Genomic DNA, 19,934 nt, shown 5'->3' on the forward strand with positions numbered 1-19,934 from the left:
GTTCACCACATACTTCGACAATCCTTTCAACAAACATGACAAGTCCTGTTCCAATTCCACATGCTTAATCGCCTTCGTAATCGTTTAAACAATTATTTTACAGTTCATTCTTGCACCTACAGTAGCTCTGTTGGACATTGGTGTGGCATCTTATGTAACTAGACTACAACAGTCAATTTCATCAAAACAGATACCAAAAACACCGCCTGGAAAGTAAACCCCTCAGTAAAAGTTCACCTCACCTTCCGAAAGTGGCCATCTTTAACAATCTCTAAACACTATCATCTATAAAACCTCCTCTGATCTATGCGTCTTCTATCGCAGCAGCTTTACTAGACATAGACGTCGTGACTGTGTTCTGGAGGGCAGCCGACGAGGAGGACGAGCTGGTGCTGGATTTCTTCTCCATGGATCTGAATGAGGTTGTGGTGCTGCTGGTCGACTTTTTCTGGACGGTCTGAATGGTCTTCTTCCTCTTGACGTGAAGGACCTCCATGGCGTCCATGTTGACACCTTGTTGAATTTCCTCGCTTGTCTCCGCCTGCTGAGACATCTGCTGCTGCTGCTGCTGCTGCTGCTGCTCCATCTGCTGCTGGTGATACACCTGAAACAAGGACAAAATGATCATTTAAAATTGATCGTTTATTCCATATAGAAAAAGTCGATCTACAGATCTACAAATTACTAGAATTCATCTTCCCAGTTCTCTCACCATCATCATGTGCTGGTACTTTGCGATAGCCTCGTCAGTGCTAACTCCCTCGGCCAGTCCCAGCTCTGCAGCCCGGCGGGCAAGCTCAGCCTTGTGGGAGCCGGGAGGGGTCCAGCCCACTCCCCTGATCCAGTTCAGGTCTGATTTGTAGTTCACCTACAACAAAATGCAGCGGCAATTGGATTGGGACATCGACATCGTACAAATTAAATCTGTAGAAGTGGGCCTGAAGGACAAAAAACAAAACCTTTCACCAATATGTGCTACTTGCACCATGACGTACATCACTCTGCAGCTTGTAGGCCTGCTTGGCATGCTTGACATTGAGCTGCTCGGGGTCGCAGGTGTAGTCGTGGAGCTTGTGGCGGTAGGAGAGGTCACTGGCCTGCGCCTGACTCTTCTTGGCCTGCAGAAACTCAGGCTGGTCAGCATGGATCTTGTACTGGCCGCGCTCCTCCTTGGACTGACGCTTGTACTCCAGGTTGCTCTGGAGCTTGCTGGCTGCCAGAGAGTGCACCATCTTAGGGTCGTCCTCCACACAGCGCAGCCCCACCTGCTGGCCCTTCTCTTTCAGATGGGACTCCTTGTAACGGAACTGTTGAAGGGAGAAATAGAGGGTTTAAATATTTAAATTTAAATTTAAATATTTAATATTTAATTTAGATTTAGGGGTTTAAATTAAGAACTGCATGTATCTTTTTCAGAATGCCTTTGTAAGATTAGTGAAATACTTTGTTATTTATGCCACTTTCAGAATACATGAGCAAAACTTTCCCATTGTAAATAATAAAAGTAGTAAATAAGTAAGTAAATAATAGTAGTAAATGAAATTTTAGCTGCAATTAAAAGAATGGGCTGTAAACATAAAATCTTAAAGAAGACGAATTTTCTGTAGATAAATTAAGCATTAGGTAGGAGTTGTTCAAGATTAACAGGCCAAGTAAAAAACAAAAGGTGCATACAAACTAAACTGCTCATAAATCCTTATTTGTGCTTAAAAATTTCTCAGGAAAGGCTGAAGGGACTTAAATCTTGTGACAAACTGAACTCACGTCACTGGCGATTTCTCTGGAGGTCTTGGCAGTTTGGAAAGGAATGGCGTCGAGCCTCAGGTCGTAGCCTGACGTCTTTACCTGCTCCCCAGACGCCTTGTAAACTTTCTTTATAGGAAAAGAATGTTGAAGGCAAGAAATGTCACAAAGAGATATCGACATCTTTCCATGGTGATTTTAAGTCGTTTGCGTGTATTTGTGATGGTGAGAAGTGTCTGAAGAGCGGCTTACATCACTAATCTGCTGGGCATTCATCTTGGCTCGAACAAAGTCCGGATCATCTGAGTGTAAGGTGTACTTATGCATGTCATCATTCTTTCCAGATTTGTACAGCCTCTGCAGTGGACAGAAGACAAATACATGATATCAAACAGGATATCAACAGGTTCTTACAGATACAATAACACAAGTTCCTTAAAGTAGCATGAATGATTTCTAAAGCATATTAATTTTGTCACCCTACCTCACTGCACTGTTGATAGCTCGTCTTGGCATGGACAATATCAGGAGAGTCAGCCACTGAGGTGAACTTCAGATGGCCAGGCAGCTGACGGTACTTCTTCTGCACGAAGGAAGACCACATAAACTTTAACAGTGGGAAATAAAAATGGCTGAGACTTGCGGTAAAGTCATATTGAAAGTGGGATGTCCTCCAGGCTTAATTAAATAAACTTCCAGCTGTCAGTCACTGCATTAGAATTTCCAGTAAAATTGACTCCCAAAAGTCAAATATCTCACCTGTCATAAAAATGTTTTATTAATGTCACACTGACTTTAAAAAGAGGACAAATTATAATCAACAAAAATAACAACGACTGTGACTTTATATACGAGCAGGAATGTAGCTACCGGCATCTATGGTTTTATTTTATTGTATTTCATCACTTTCCAGCAGGGAGCTTCATTAAAAACTTACATGTAATGGGTATTTTATGGACTAATTCCAGTATTTACAGATGCAACAACAACATCAACAACTTCCAGGCCAACGCAATAATAAATAAATAAATATTTCAGTCAGAAAGCTTTGAAATAGCATTTAGACCTTCATGTAAGGGAGTCAAATTTAGCCAAAGTAGAACTGAACACTTGAAGATTGAATAAATCAAATATCAAAAATCCAGATGATTAAAAAAATATATTTTTAGGTATTTTTACTTTTTGGTCCTATTATGACATAGACATGTATTTTAACCACTTAATACCATTTTTTCACATAAACTCACATCACTGATAAGTTCTCCAGCCTTCTTGGCCGACTCCAGCTGAGGTGCACCCACTCCGTCCCAGGCCACGCCCTTCATGAAACTGAGGTCTGACTTGTAGAGTTTCTAGACATAAGGCAATAACATTTGTACACAGAGTTTGCCTTATCAGTACAATCTCTCATCTTTTCTCTGTATCTCGTTCCCTCACCTCACTCTGCAGGTCGTAAGCCTTTTTGGCCCACTTGACCTTCATGTCATCAGGGAGCACTGTGTACTCATGCAGCCTCTTCCTGTAGTCCTGATCGCTGGCCAGGGCCTGGGCGTTCTTAGCTGTCACCAGATTAATCATGTCTGGGGTGAGGTGGTACTGACCGCTGGCTGTCAGTGCGTCCTTGCGGTATTCCTGGTCGCTGGCCAGCCGGCCCGCCTGCAGGCAGTGCAGGAGACGTGGGTCTTCCAAGACGCTCTTGACACCAATGTGTTTCCCCTTTTCCAGAAGGTGGTTGTGTTTGTACTGGTACTGCAGAGAGACGGAGGTTACAGCTGGAGTTAGTTTCAGTTTTTGACCGATAACAAAACACCATACAAGAAGAACACGCAAAAAGCAACATCTATAGGTTCTGATGCAGTCTACTTTGTTGTGGTGTTTTATTATACTCTTGTTCTTATGGTATTCTTATATTAATATATGCATTCAGTATTTTCATGTGGCCTCTCTTCAGGTGGATATTTTCAATTAATATTCATCTATATTTTGTGTTTTTTGTCTCTTACATCACTGGCGATGCCTGTGGAGCTCTTGGCAGCCTGGAAGGGGATGTCCTGCATGGTGAGTTTGTAGCCTTGAGCCCTCAGGGTGTGCCAGGACTCTCTGTACTTGATCTGCAGCAGAGAGACAAAGAGCAAATGGTCATTAACCTTAAAAAAAAAAAAACCGCGCACAGAGAGACAGTAGAATGAGTCATGGATGTTTACAGATGTTGTGCAGTGCTGAGGTCACAGGAACTAAGAGTACCTCGCTAAAGTTGGCTGCATTGATCTTTGCTTGTGTAATCTCTGGTCTCTCAGTTGTTATAGTGTAGTTGTGTTGGTCATTCACCCCCTTCTCTTTGTACAAACGCTGGGAGTGAGAGAGATAGAGGACATTTCATCATCATCATCATCATCATCATTAACTAAGAAAATCAAAAACAACAAAACAGAAAATCCTGGAGGAAGCTTATGAGAACAGAACTAAGAACAATAAGCTTATTGTCTCACTTCGTTTGTGATCTGTCCACTGAGTTTGGCGTGGACGATATCTGGAGAGTCAGCGACAGAGGTGTGCTTGAAGTTGTACGGCTGCTGGCGGTAATTTTTCTGTTACAGAAGAACCATCACAAGTTAGCCCCTGTTATGTTTTTGTAGGTCAAAGTATAAATCAAATCATCGCTTTGTATTCTGAACAAGGAAGTCATCATTCATAGTGAGTATCAACACACAACTATATACTGTAGATTGGACTTTTTAAGATCCGGGCCTACATGTAGGCATGGGCAGCATATAGTGCTGTATGTGCACAAAAAAATGATAAAAGAGGAACAAAAAAAAACAACAAGGACATCTCACATCACTGATGAGGTCTGTGGCCCTCTTGGAGCCTTCAATCTGCAAAGCCCCAGTGGCGATCCAGGCGGCACCACGCAGGTAGTTCAGGTCAGAGCGATACACATTCTGTGACAAACACATACGTCAAAAATAAATATTTTCAATGACACAAAACATTATAAAAATCTTACTTTCAAAAATCAAAGTGGCATACTTCCTATGATAAATTACTGATGATGCAACATTTAATTGCTGTAGTGAAAATCACATTTATTTCACCATGTGATGGCTGAGTAGCCCTTGAGACTTTATATATAATTAAGGTGGCACTGCTTTGTAAGTGCTGACTAAATCACTTGTGTAGTATTATAAACTAACCGTTGGTTCCCTTAATCAATTTTTTTTGATATTTTAGCCTAAAAATCTGCAGTGTTTTTTTTTTCACATTTCACAATTATAACAGAAGCTGTGCCTGCAGCAGTGCACTGTCCCTCTCACCTCGCTCTGGAGGGCGTACGCTCTCTTGGCCGCCTGCACCTTCATGTCATCGGGCAGGGAGGTGTACTGATGCAGGGTGAGTCTGTAGTCCTGCTCGCTGACCAGCGACTGGGCCTTTTTAGCATGGGCGACCTCCATCATGTCCATGGACAGGTGGACCTTTGAGAGCTCCTTCGTTGAATCCTGCTTGTACTTAATCTGGAGAGAGACAAACGGATAAAAGAAAGTCTTGTATGTATGTATGTTTTTGAACACTTTTTTTCTGCTAAGTTATAGTAAAAAAAAAACAAAAAACACTCACGTCGCTCTGTAGCTTGCTGGCATGGACCGAGTGAGCAATGTTCAAATCATCCTGCAGTCCCTTAAGTCCGATCATCTTCCCTTTAGTCTTCTCAAACTCCTCTTTGTACTTTTGCTGAAATTGCAAATCAGTGACATCAGCTGAGTAAAAATGAGATGTTTAAAGTTTGTGTAAAATTGTCTGAGATCTTGTCAGTGTGTTGAACAGTCAATTCACCATTAAACAAAACAAGTGATCTGCTACAAATTTTACAAAAATAATCACAGCTGTTGCAGATCAAGATTTTTTAAGCCATGGTGAAAATGACAAACATTAAAAAATGTTTATTTATGCAATAAATAAATATTACATGAATAAATATTCATCCAATATTAATTTGTCGTAATCTCACATCGCTGAGGATCTCTGCAGATGCTTTGGCAGACTGGAAAGGAATAGCATCCAGACGCAGCTTGTAACCACCATCACGTATCTTGGTCCAGGATTCCTTGTAATGGCTCTGAAAATACAACACAGCAGATGCACAAACTCAGTTCCCCCATGGTTACACCTCACAAACGCAGCTTTCATTGTCTGTTTTATAGATGTTTATGTGTGAGTTCTTAAAAACTTAGTTCTTTACCTCACTGATGTTCATAGCATTGAGCTTGGCCTGCACCATCTCCGGCAGCTCTCCACTGAGCGTGTAGTTGTGCTTCAAGTTTTCACCCTTCTCCCTGTACAACCTCTGTGAAGGAGAAAGCGCGCAGCATCACTGACTCAGTTTACCTCAGATATTTGATCACACTCAGGTGCTGCATGACATTATAAGCTTCCTCTGTCTGTTTACACACTTCATATTTACAGTATTTATTATGGTGAGCTGTGGTTAAGACAAGCTTCGGTTCAACCAAAAAAGTATAAAGAAGTAAAATGGTGAAAACCAGTGAAACAAATGCGTATTTCACAGCATTTTTTTATTGTGCGTCTTCTCCATTAAATAAAGGACAAAGAGCACAAACGGCAACTCAACTTACATCAATGGCCAGTTTGTTGCTGAGTTTGGCTTGGACCATCTCCGGAGTGTTTTCAACACTGGTAAACCTCAGAGCGCTCACATCCTGGCGGTACTTTTTCTACAGATAAACAAAATACCACATAAAGTACCAAAGTGACGAGTATCAAGACACAGCCATGGAAAACCAGGTGCACATGCATTTGATGAGCAGTAGAGGGCACAACAGTATGACAAACATTCCTACTAAAAAATATATGCCATGTGTCAAAATAAAAAACTATTTTGCTTTATTTTCTTGATAGATAGATACACACATAACTACATATACATATAGATACAAATATAGATGATAAAAACCTGTTCTGGAGGGACTCAAGGCTCTGTTCTATTTGTGTTCTGTCATTTCATGGTCTAATGTTGGTAACCATGACTGGAATGACTCTTAAAATAAGTGGCTGCTTATATAGAGGTTATGAATAGAGTCTGGTGTTGCCAGTCTGTCACAGATATGTCACAGAAATATCTTTATACACCATTTATAGGCATTTACAAAAAAGTGTTTATAAAAGAATCAATGGATAAGAAGGTTGTTTCATTTCAAAATATTTAAACTAAATGATTGCTATGCCAAATGGTATTGTGATAAAGTAGGAGCAGGTTGAAAGGACAGGACAATGTTTCACTATAGAGGCCAAATTATTATAATAATCATGATTCATCAGTTATCCCTGATCAGGATGTTTCAAACTGTTTGAGTTCTTCCGTTTTCTCTACTAAATCAGTTAAATATGAAGGTAAATCAAATGACCAAAGTTCATAATTAGAGACGATTTCAGAGTCAGGAAGTTTCTGTAACACAGCCCCCTGAGCCCCGTGTGGACATTGCGCACTAAGAAGATCTGGGGGCCGAGAAGCTTTTAGGAAACTGACACTCGACATTAATGGAGAACACGAACAGCTTTCTGTTTGAAGGTCTGGATGGCACAAATAACATACATCGATGCATCATGTATTTCCTCATCTACCTTTCTAAAAAACTGTAAGGCAATATATCAATGTAAGCAGTGTGGACCCATGAACCAAATCAATTTAGTAAAGATAAAGAAACCAGGAAAAACAAGCATAAAACTGATTTCACCTAATTGGCGAAGTGGAATCTTTGTGATACCTAATAGCTTCAGTAACTGTAATCAGCCTGGTCTCTTGTTATAGCTGGGGTGCTGTCCACGTACTTAACCCAGTTTCAAGAGAACAGGAATGATCCTGCGGCCGCAGCTCTTTAAATACAGTCTGACCTAAGCCGTAAACCTAGATATGAGCCTTCCAGTCATATGTTACACAGTCATGCTTATCACTTTCTCATGCTCTCTGTGCCAATTTACCTACATAGCTCTCATAGCTATTAATAATAATCATACACTGCATGATAAGTGGTTTAAATTACATTTGACTCTCTCTCTCTGTAATTACCATTAATGAGGGAAATGTTAATGAAGGTCAAGGACTGAAACACTTTTTTTTGGTCTGTTGCTGTGGGATAGTATTTAACCATATACTGTAAGTGGTGACATTTATCTTTTATTTAATATTACCAAGAATCATCACACCCCTTAACTTGCAGCTCATTTCAGCAATGCATTCTGGGTCACAGAATCAGAAGTTACCTCGCTGACGAGTTCTCCGGCTTTCTTGGCCTGCTGGACGTCCAGAGATTTTGAGGCCTCCCAGCCAACGCCCTTCATCCAGTTCAGATCTGACCTGTACTGTTTCTGAAGACACACATTCAGACACACGTTTCAATTTCAAAGGCCAAATTCTACATTCTTGTAGTTAACAAGTCAGCTTCTCATAAAAAACAAGTTGTTATTTGAACGTCAGACGATGAGACTTACATCGCTCTGTAGTCCATAGGCCTTCTTAGCCCAGGCAACATTCATGTCAGTTGGCAGCGTGGTGTACTCATGGAGGAAAGTCCTGTATTTGGTCTCGGTTGCCAGGTCTTGAGCTTTCTTGGCATGGCTGATGTTCATCATATCCAAAGAAACACTGGGGACAAGATTCATTTCATTAAGTAAATGGAGTTTTGTTCCAAAATGACAGAAGATTTAAGGGAAGTTTTGCTGGTAATAAACTGAATCAGAGCTCTTTGATTACTGGGGTAATTCCCCCTCACTACAGCACTTCATCTTGATTTGGACTTTATCAGAGTGATGACATGTGTGATCTTTGTAGCTTCAGCAAAGGATTCGTTTATTTGTAATAAGATACCTATGATTTTCACTCAGTGTTTTCCCCTTCAATTCATGTTGAATGTTGAAGTAAAACCATTTGCCTCTTTTAGACAACACACACAACCTCCCCCCTCTGAGGAAAACATTTCTTTCACCAGAGGTCAGAGAATGAGGCCTTAATGATCTCTCTAATTAGCAATCCATTCAACTAAGTGGATTTTATGTAAAAACCTGCTTTAAATCAGAGTTCACTGATTGAGCGCGCTGCTATTTATCTTACAGTCAAGTACACTTAACTTTATTTACCTGGTGTTTCAGGTGTGAAACTATTCCTGATCAGATGCATATGGGTGTGAGAGATGCACATTAGAGTTGTCTGTAAGTCACCTGTATTTGGTCTTTGTGTCCTCGTAGTTCTTCTTGTAGTGGCGGTCACTCTGTAGTTTGGTGGCCAGAGCAGAGTGGGCCATCTGAGAGTCGTCGCTGACTGACTTAATACCGATCACCTTGCCTTTGTTTTTCTCATACTTCTCCTTGTATTTCACCTGCAGGCAGATGAGATATCAGAGTTTGAAAGTGGAATATAAAATACACGATTGCAATTTTTTCTCCTCAGGCTAATATTAAAGATGCAGACTGTTTTTATAATAACTCACATCACTGGCCAGGTCCCTCTTAGCTTTGGCGGTGAGTATAGCGAGAGAGTCCAAACTCAGCTCAAAGCCCTTCTCCCTCTGCTTCTCCCAGTTGCTCTTGTACACTTTCTAGAAAAAAAAAATGAACATCAGTCACCTAACATGTACAGTATGCAAACAGAAAGGTCGGAAAACATTACAGAAATACTTTTTTTATATGTTGTGTGCTTTTTGCTTCAAATAATTATGAAGAAAAATGCAAGATGCAGAAATAACATGAAGACAAAATGGGTAATACACATTAAGCCTGATGTGTGATGATCTGATGAGTTTTTAGTCTTCTTCTTCTTCTTCTTCTTCTTCTCTCATAGTAATCTTTGTTTCCATTCATTTTAAGCTAAAGACTTTTAAGTAATCAGAAACCCAATGAGCACCTCAAATAAATATATTATACAATTTAACTAAAATGGATGTGTTTAAAGTAAAAGGTTTTCCAGATATTTTACCCCCAAGTGCACAGATAAACTACATGCAAAGTACTCGTGTGAAAACAGAATGCAAAGTTGCACAATAGCTCTTTACTGTACCTGTAAATGAACTGATTTTCTTTATGTTTTGGCCACATGCAAGGCAGATTGGCCATGAAAGACCAAACACTGTGTGTGGATCTAATGCCAGTTAAACGTCTCAACAGTTAAACTGCATTATGTCAGTCAGGATTTGATTGATTTTCAGTACTAATGTAATTGTGCTAATGTCCAAATAATGGACTAAGTCCTCGGTTAATCAACTTTATTTTGTGCCTCATGGGAAAAGTAAATAACTAAGAATCCTTAGTTTAAGGTTTGAATTTGGTTTGAAGTGATTCATCCTTCTGAGGGCAGCAGCCTGATGAACCAGTAGTCAGGTCACAAAATCCGAAATGTATGATACTCTACTGTGTGAGTACATCACCATGGAAACGTCTCGCTCAGTATTAATTGTTGACCTTCTGCAATTGAAGTGAAGGGGCATGACTCCAAGAAACAAGGTTGCTACTGTACTGTGAGTTCATTATATTACCAACGTAGGCTGTAAATGGAAGAGAGCATCGCAGTAATTAAAGTGCAACTGATCAAAAACCCTGACAACATTCTCTCAATAACAAAATCTAATTTTTACAACAGTAACTAAATCTCATAGTTCAACAGATAAGCAACTCACAAATATATTTACTAAAGTTCATTTTGCTGTAATCACAAAAGATATGATGCACGATGAAGCTCTTGTATACGCCATTGTTCTTATAAACAGTGTAACGCACACACAGTAACATTCACTGAACTTACCCCGCTGAGAAGCTCAGCATTAGCCTTGGCTTGTCTGAAGAGAGGCTCGTCCTTTGTCATGGTGTACTGGTGTATGATCTGCTCTGTGTTTGCCTTGTACACCAGCTGAAAGTCAGAAGCAGACGGACATATATTGTGAGAGCGCACCGTAGTTAGACGTACAAGATTACAGCTTTGAAGTGAAGACCTTACGTCGCTCTGCAGTTCCTGGCTCTTCTTGGCGTGTTTGATGGAGAGATCATCCGCCACCTGGGTGAACTTGATGCTGTCTGCCTTCTGACGGTATTTGGTCTGAAAGGGGGAGAGAGGGCAGATACAGCAGATAAACAGTCTGCCTAATACAACTAACTAAAATATGCACACACAAATCATAATCGTACTGACATCACTAAGCAGCTCTCCAGCTTTCTTGGCCTGGGTTATGTTCAGACATCCTTCAGCCTCCCAGCCCACTCCTTTCATCCAGCTCAGGTCTGAACGATACTGGTTCTGTGGAGCAAAGGACAAGAAGTTAATCATTAACCTGGTAAAATTCACTTGTATAGCATTAAACATATAAATGACAGCCTAGGGTTCATTCCTTTCTCCTGTCCCGTACCTCGCTTTGAAGGGCATACGCCTTTTTGGCCTGCTGGACCTTGATGTCATCCGGCATGACGGTGTACTCGTGGAGCTTTGTGCGATATTCCAGGTCACTGGCGAGGGCTTGAGCCTTTTTGGCGTGGCTCAGGTTGACCATGTCCATGGGGAGGGTGTACTGAGCCTGGCTCTCCTTGGAGCCCTTCTTGTATTCAATCTGAAGAGGCGACAATAAATATAAGTACATAAAAAGTGGTATGTGAATGTCTCGTTTGTGTCAGATAATTCTTAATGCCTGTAATCACTGATCAAAACAACTTACATCGCTGCTCATCTTGGCCACTTGAAGAGAGTGCAGAGTCTTGGAGTCGCTCATGTTGACCCCCACTGCCTTTTCCTTGTTCTTCATGTAGATCTCTTTGTATTTAATCTGAAACACATGCCCATCTGACTTAATTTCATTTTGCCACAAATTTCATTTGCCAAGTATTACACCCACTTTTTTTGCTCAGCCATTAGCTCTGTCCCCCTCAGATTATATCTCCTTGCAGTGGAGAAGAATGTGTGTTCACTTACATCACTGGCGAGGTCTCGAGAAGCTTTGGCTGCTTTGATACTCAGGTCGTCCATGCCGATGTCGCAGGCTTTAGACTTGGATTTTTCCCACTCCTCTTTATATTTAATCTGGAAAGATGAATATGAATTGTCAAATCATGACTTAATGAATGAGAAGTGATTTCCTGTGATCATGTGAATTAGTTTTGACGTGTGTATGAATCCTAAAAGCGTGAACGCAGCAGGCTCGTGCATGCATATTTGAGAAAGTGCCTGTGTGTTAACTTACATCGCTGCACAGAGCAGCGTTGGCTTTGGCCTTTTGGATTTGGGGCAGATCCTGGGACAGTGTGTACTGGTGCTTCGTCTTTTCATAGCCTGCTTTGTAATTCAGCTAAAGGACACACGAATTACAAATTCAAATACCAGGGTCAGCTCAGTGCTCGTAAGTAGTGTGCAGCTGGAAAGTGCTCATAGAAGTTGGTGTTAGTCAAAGTGCTCAATATCAATCATTGGTAGCTTATGTTGTCATTATGCTGTTTACTTACATTGCTGACAAGCTGAGCGTTTTTCTTTGCTAGAATAATCTCAGGCGTGTCTGTCACTGGACTGTACTTGACCTGGTCAATATGTTGCCTGTAGTTCTTCTGCAATCACATAGGAAATATTTTTGATAAACAAGAAATCAATCATAAAAGACATCCCTCTACTTGAGAAATATACTTAATATGTATTTGCATAAGGCCTATACATTGATTTCAACTGTTAAAAATTACACATGGATTTAATTTGAGAGAACTCACGTCTTTGAGTGGGTCCAGTTTCCTTTGGCTTTGGTAACCTGGTGTGAGGGTGGCTGGGTAGTTGTATTCACCCTGCTCCTGCTCACAGCCTTGTTTGTAAGAAATCTGAAATGTACAAGAGGACTATCTCAGCAAAATCATGGGCACAGCAACAAGCTCAACTTATATAGGTTTTACAAATCAGTTCTTATCAACCATATGTACGTATATGTATGTTAGAGTAAACATTTATGCATATGATGAATGTAATATTTGTAATTCATCATTCGATTAGTCATTCAATATGATAAGAAAAATTCACTTTTTTTTGCCAATGACAGAGAATACCAGGTGTAGAATAACTATTAGGAATTAAACATTCAAAATGTCAAGGCAGCCATTTAATATGAAACCGTATTAAAGCTGAGATAATATGTGGAGTTCACAAATATATTTTTTTTATATATTATGGCTAGTGAATAAAAAAACAAGACTTACATCACTCGCCAGCTTCCTGGCTTTCATGGCATGCATGGTCTTCTTATCAATTCCCGAGTCTTCATAGTGGCCCTTCATATTGCTGGTGTACTTCTCTTTGTATTTGTTCTTTTAAAGGTATAGAAAGATGAAGAAAAAATGAGTATACAGAACCCTCTAGTGTAGGTTTTGCTGAAAAGAAACATGGTGTTTTCTCTCTGCAAAAATGTAAAAAAAAGTGTCATACTTACATCACTGGTGAATTTTGCAACTTTGGCAGCATTTTGAAACTGTGGTGTCTCACAGAAATTGATGCTGTGGCCTTTGGTGTTCTCCAAGTCCTTCTTATACTCCACCTGTTGGAGAATACGTAAAATTAAAGCGGCTGTTTTGTAAAATTTTTCAGCCCTTACGTTGTTGTTGAACAGTCACAGCTCTGCGGTGCCAGCCATTCCAGTTCATGTTATGTGCTATATATACAGTAAAGTGCCTGCAACTAATCAGTGACCTCAATGAGTGACACTCCATCATAACTCAAGAGTCACTGAGACAAACAAGAGTTAAACAATGGCAGCGTGACACCATTTAATTTTTTTCCCAGCCAAACACTCAAGAAAACTTAAGATATTGTTCTTATTAAATCAAAAACTGTTGCGGTTGGATAATATCTCAGTACGGTTTTAGACATTGATAACATGTATATGTCATATTCCCTAGGCTAAGAATAGTTGCTCAAGACTGAAGCACTGTGTTCGTATGTGAGGTAACAGTAGTTTGACAGGACGTCCTGTGGCCTTGGAGGTAAGCTGTAACCCCATCGGACAGGCATGTCAGAGATGCCAAAAATGTAGGTTGAGTGGCTTCATGTCGGCTGGACACTGACACAGTATGCCCAGTATTTCCAGCTCTTGAAAAACACACACACACACACACACACACACACACACACACACACACACACACACACACACACACACACACACACACACACACACACACACTTACACTGAGCAGCAGGATTTCTATCTGGAAAATGCTTTGTCATAAACTTTAGCATAGATTTAATGATATTGATAAAACCAGCATCTTGGAGAAAAGCTAGAAATAAGACTAAAAGGCAGATGTGCTGACTGAAGATCTGGTCTTTGCCTTGAGAGCCCGACAATCACTGACAAACTGACCTCACTGACAAGCTTGTTGATCTTGCGGGCGTTCTTCAGAGCCAGGTTGTCCTCGGATGTCAAGCTGTGGAAATGCGAGGTGCCCTTCATCTTGCTTAAGTCCTTTCTGTATTTCAGCTGCAAAAGGGATGAAAGATGACTTAGAGCGCATACAGTAGAAGGACAACATGTTGTGTTACTGTAGGATCAGGAGATTAGCAGTACACACATATACACACAAACACACAGGGTCTAATTCAGTCAGGGTGAAGAGTTTAAAGAATGACGACATGGGGAGGCCCTCTCATTGTGGTTCCTCATCTATTCTGCCCAGTGATGACAAAGCCATATGATGGATGAAGCTGAAGCTCTTACACTCTACTATTGTTTTCACAGCATTTGCAACCTGTTCACATGGTTGCACAAGTGATCCAGGCTCCATTTTTAACTGCACACACCAACCTTTGAACTTCTGCATGTTTGATTCAACAACTATTTACGTCTTGTTAAGGATCTAGTTCATGTTTGCGTTGATACTCACATTACTTGCATTTTCCTGGGCCTTTTTTGCCAGATAATAACCAGGAGTGATCATTGCAGGGAAGCTTCCTTTGCCTCGTTGCTGCTCATACTCCTCAGTATATGCAATCTGCAATCAGAAGAATTGTTTGTCAGGCATTGGAAACTATTTTCCTTATAGCACTTAACACTGAGGTGCAAATGCAACATTCTGAGGGCTGAGTCCCAGAAAATCTCAAAAATAAAGATGTGTCCAGGTGATGTATTGTTCTAAGGAGCATACCAAGCAGTATTAAGTATTTGAATCAGTCTGTCCGTTGCATCCTCTTCTCTCTCTCTCTCTCTACAGTAGATTCTCTGTAATTCTCTGTCTTCTATTGAATAAAGGCAAAGCAGCATTCCATGATGAAGTGTCCTTTGTTAGAGTAACTTCCTCACCTGGCTGAAGTTCTCTGCATTTTCTCTGGCGTGAACTGCTTCAGCTACTGCAGCCTCGGTGCTGGCTTTACCCTTCATCTCCTGTTCATACATCTGACGATACTTTATCTGGTCGGATATAAAAACGTTATCCTCTGTAAACCAAGGATCAGGGCTCTATAACAGTGTTTGAATACATACAGTATGCGTTTTTATTTCGCTACTTACATCACTGGCCTGCTCACTGGCTTTCTTTGACATCTTGTATCCAGGTGTAAGATGTGCAGGGAAACTGCCTTTGCCTCTCTGCTGCTCATACTCTTCTGTATATGCATACTGGAGGAAGAAAGCAATGATTCAGGCACACAAGAATGTCTGCTTTTTAAGTTGACTGAGTTAACAGAAAAAGGCCATGTTTTATCTGATCTAATGTAAAATTAAAATAAAGCTTACATCGCTGACAATTTGTCCTTGTTTCTTGGCCAGAATCACCTCTGGGCGGTCAACAAATGTGGTGTACTTGGAAAGTCTCTCCTCATGTCCCTTTTTATATTCCAGCTGCAGAGGAAGAAAATGAAGAACTTGATGTGGCTCATTGGTCACAACAACCACCGACAAAACTGTTGATATGAATTACATATGACAACTTTGATAGTTTTTTTTTTTTTTGATTTCAAAAAAATCCACTTACATTACTGGCCAAGGTGTTGGCGTTCTTAGCAGCCTGGTAACCTGGTGTGATCATGGCAGGGAAGCTGCCTTTTCCTTTGGACTGCTCATACTCCTCTGTGTACTTCACCTGTCACCAAACAAAATCAGTCACGACATTTGACCTGTACTGAGAGTTTATAGTTTTAGCGTTGACCCAGTCTTCACCACAAAAAAAGACATTCGTATTAAATTGTGTTTGTCATACTAATTTAGAGCGTTAAATGTGAATCAAATAAAAACAGAATTGTCTCTTTAATTAGAAAATAAATGACAATAACCGTGTATTATAAAATTTATACCCTAAAAAATTTTGTTGAGGGAACAAAAAGTGTACTCACATCACTGACGGCCTTCTGTGCCTGAGACATTGTTACTATCTCCTGGCTGGTCACCATGCCTGAATACCATGTCTGCTGCTGTGAGAACTCAGACTGAGAATGAAAGGCCTGTTTGGACATTGAAAACAAAGCTGATCATTTTCATACATTCACTGTACTATTTCATTCCTTAAATGAATTAAATCAGCCACCCAACCCTGTCTACTTCTTCTCTGGTTTACGTAGCCTCTATCAAGTGATGGTAACAAGAGCAAATAAACCTGTGTCTGTACAGCAGAGTTGTGGAGTTGTTTACCAAATAGAAGAGAGAGGAGATGAGGTTTTATGCATTAAAATCTATTGTACAGCCTGTTAAAAGGCTTTACTATACCACTGTCCTCCACGATCACTGAAATCATACACTTCCAACATTTCCAAATCAAATTAAATCAAATATTACTTTTGATAATTGGTTGTAATATCTCGGATCACTGCACACATTTATTTGTAAAGATCAAGGGACAAAAGTGTAGAGGAGAAGGGTTGTTTGCTTTATATATTAAAGACATGTAAAACAAACGGATGAACTACTTTTTATTACTTGAGTAAAGATCAAGATTTGGGCTTGAACTCTTTTTGACTGGGGGTAAAGGCCAGCTGCTCTGCCGGGAGCTCACCTGGCTGGCCATCTGTTTGGCTAGGAGAGCCTTCTCCAGCTCCATGGACCTCATGTCATAGTGGAAGGTGGACATAAAGCGCTCGCCATCTTCGCGATACTTCAGCTACAAGTGCACATAGACGACAAGCATTAAGCCAAGGCCAGCACACAGTTGCACATGCGCGCACTAGACATGTGTTTGCAGCATCTACGTGCGTGTTTTAATGCACAGAATCAACAAAAAGTAATAATCAAAACCTGACAGCCCTGACTGATATTACCCTGACTTCAGAGCCACAGCACCAAACATCACTCTATTCTTATGTAGTCAGGTTGAACCCAGACAACCTGCAACTCCCATTCTTAATGATGAAGGGATAATATTAGCGTGCTGTTATTAATAACTAAGATGTTCCAATCGAGATGAAGCTGGACCTGCTAGGAAGGATCCAGAATGGAGCACTGAGTGATGGATCTCTGAGCTGTTTGCTAATCATCCTTAAGCCGTTGAAGCGTTCGAAACTAATATTAGAATAGTTGTATTGCAGGGGATACAAGACAGCACTGATGAATGACTTCTCTGGAGCATCATCGCTAAAGGGCGAACAATAAACTCATTCTTGTATCAGACCATAAACTATGTTAAATTTTACACCAGAGCCAAATTTTAAGAACTCAGCGAAAACAAGTCAATCTCATTAAAAAGAAAAAATAATGAAAATATAAAAACAAAAGCATTGCCTGTTAACTAGAGCATTTTTTTCAGCATGGTCTGAGGTCAGCCCTCAGATCAAATATCAACAAGTTAAGTCCTATGTCTCTCTAGTGGCATATAACAGTAGCTGATGAGCTCGCTAGCCTACTGCTAATATAAGCCTAGGAGCACTGCATGAACTCGTAGACACAGGCGACAGACTCAGACAGACAGGAACAGGTGGCAGGGCAGAGGAGAGGAAGGGATGTGAGGCTGTTTTTCCTGACCTATAATTTTAGCCCCCTGAAGCATAAAGTGGGCTCAGCAGAGGGGTTGTCTCGCCTCTGTCACAGTCACAGAAATAACCCGAGCCGCACTCTCCATTCCACACCACTGCCGTCACCAGTGACTCAGAGCAGCAGTCCACCTCTCTCTCTCGCTCTCTCTCTCTCTCTCTCTCTCTTTGGCAACTTGTAAAGTGGGAATGAGATCTTTTGGATCTGACAGAACGGGATACATGTGCTTAGGATCGGCTCTTGAGCTTTCTGGCTATATGTATGTTTACAGGTCAATAGAGCTGAGTCCTCTGTGATGTCACCAGTGGCTTTGTGTGATACGGAGTGAAACACTGAAAAGCAGAATTGGCTGTTTTTCAACTAGATTTGGGGATTTTAAAACAACGTATCCATCAAAAAATCTTATCATTCTATTATGAATTTTATTATTATTATTATTATTATTATTATTATTATTATTATTATTATTATGAATAACATTGATTTACTATAAACAAATGAGGGTCTATTTAAATTAATTTGTAATGCATGTATCAATCCCTTTTTTTAAAACATCAATGATGATCTAAACCAACACAATGACCACTCTGAATAGCAATCCCCACAGCAAATCCAGTCATGACCAACCACTGATGAATGATCATTTCTCACGTGGCATAGACAGTGACTTATGTCAGCCTGTCAGTAATACACCTTGAGTTAGACCAAGGCCAAAATACTTCATCTCATGTTGCTGCTGCTGTGTTTTTGCGTGTGACATCATCATACCTCACTGCTCGCCTTGGTTTGCTTCTTCGCATTGATGTTGATGGGCGTCTCATAGACACTTGTGAACGTGTTGTTCCTCGGATTGTGTCTGACGGAGTATAGAAATGGTCATCAATAAGTGCCATTGTAAAAAAGGAAGGGATCTATTTTCATGCCAAAATGGAACCTAAAGGTTGATGTTTGATCAGATTTTGGGACTATGCTCAAATCAAAACTTAAAATATCAGGTGTTACTGGTGCCTCATACTTACACGGAGCAGTATGGCCTCTTCTTGTGGCTGACAAAGTTGTTGGCGGTGAGAACCATCTTACAGACATCGCAGTGAAAACAAGCTTTGTGCCAGTTCTGACAGATGAAAAGACAAATCACGTTATTCTAAGCATCCAAGCTCTTATCTCAAACTTAGGAAACGTGACTTCAATGTTGCTTATCATACTGGGAACATAAAATGAAAATAAAAAAACATTTTGCACAGGTAATTTTACACAGATTAATGAGATAGCTTTAATTGAACTAGGCCCAAAATAACGACAGCGGTCACAGTGTGTTCTTCCAACTGGACTCGCTGACTCGTTCTCAGATGTAGCTTTTATCTGGCTGTTAAACTGTATACCTCTTCATTTCTGTCTAACAAGTTTTTTTTTTGTTTTCTTTAAAAAGACATCGCATCACAGACACCAATCAATGTAAAAATACAAGGATGCTTTTCATGCTGAAGCAGTTACAATATTGCAAGTGGTAAAACATGTTACATCAATAATCTGTCTGTGAGAAGGAATCGCTTCGTGTTTTGGATCAAACATATGCTCAGACCCATATAGTACATTAAAAACTGTATATTAAGTGGGATGTAATTTTAGCCTTTATACACTTTTTTGTGTATTTTTCAAGAACAGTTTGGCAGATGCTGTATTCCATTATTGACACCTTTTTGCACACTGACACATGTGCTGTATTTGACACAGAAATAGATAAATTGCTGTGTTTTTCAGTGGTAAATAATTGGGTTGGATTATTATTATAAAATATCTCCAAATGCCTCCAAACACCTAATTTTATGTGTTTTGTAAAAGGTGGATTTTGAACATATTACATATAAAAACTAGTGCCACCATTCTCTTGTTTGGTCTCTGTTTGTACCATACTCTTACATGTGTAATGACTTTCCTGTTACTTTTACTTTAAAGTTGCTTTTGCTGAAAGTATTTCAGAATAGATATTTAAGACTAAATTTGTCACTCAAGCATCTCTAGAAACTTGTTCTAACGATCTTTCGGTTTTACCTGGTCAATGCAGTTGATCTTCTCAGCGGGGTAGACCACAAACCTACACCTGGCACAGGACTGCATGGTGACTGCTTGTCCTTTTCCCAAAAAACCTTCAGAAAAATGAAACTTGAATGAGATACTGGCCAAGAACCAGCGTCAGGTCAGGCAGGCAGGCAGGCAGGA

At 40.2% G+C, this 19,934-nt stretch overlaps 1 protein-coding gene across 1 annotated transcript; it reads right to left on the reverse strand.

Moving 5' to 3' along the window:
* Positions 1 to 60: 60 nt before the first annotated feature.
* On the reverse strand, positions 61 to 19,832 carry nrap (nebulin related anchoring protein). The gene is made up of 43 exons (XM_022742648.1): positions 19,767 to 19,832; positions 18,734 to 18,828; positions 18,483 to 18,570; positions 16,744 to 16,848; positions 16,088 to 16,195; positions 15,730 to 15,837; positions 15,492 to 15,596; positions 15,267 to 15,374; positions 15,060 to 15,167; positions 14,644 to 14,751; positions 14,124 to 14,240; positions 13,194 to 13,298; positions 12,964 to 13,071; positions 12,487 to 12,591; positions 12,232 to 12,330; positions 11,973 to 12,077; positions 11,705 to 11,812; positions 11,451 to 11,558; positions 11,148 to 11,345; positions 10,934 to 11,038; positions 10,742 to 10,840; positions 10,550 to 10,654; positions 9,243 to 9,350; positions 8,974 to 9,131; positions 8,248 to 8,401; positions 8,020 to 8,124; positions 6,375 to 6,473; positions 5,981 to 6,085; positions 5,750 to 5,857; positions 5,359 to 5,472; positions 5,058 to 5,255; positions 4,581 to 4,685; positions 4,233 to 4,331; positions 3,988 to 4,092; positions 3,747 to 3,854; positions 3,181 to 3,492; positions 2,991 to 3,095; positions 2,228 to 2,326; positions 1,996 to 2,100; positions 1,765 to 1,872; positions 996 to 1,307; positions 713 to 868; positions 61 to 541 (listed from the first exon to the last, which is right to left on the reverse strand). Exons 1-43 carry the CDS (start codon positions 19,830 to 19,832, stop codon positions 305 to 307), a joined length of 5,361 nt encoding a protein of 1,786 aa, XP_022598369.1. The 3' UTR covers positions 61 to 304.
* Between the last annotated feature and the right edge of the window lie 102 nt (positions 19,833 to 19,934).

The sequence above is a fragment of the Seriola dumerili genome, unplaced genomic scaffold (genome assembly GCF_002260705.1).
Source record: "Seriola dumerili isolate Sdu_G_001 unplaced genomic scaffold, Sdu_1.0 BDQW01000068.1, whole genome shotgun sequence".
In the NCBI taxonomy this organism is placed as follows: domain Eukaryota; kingdom Metazoa; phylum Chordata; class Actinopteri; order Carangiformes; family Carangidae; genus Seriola; species Seriola dumerili.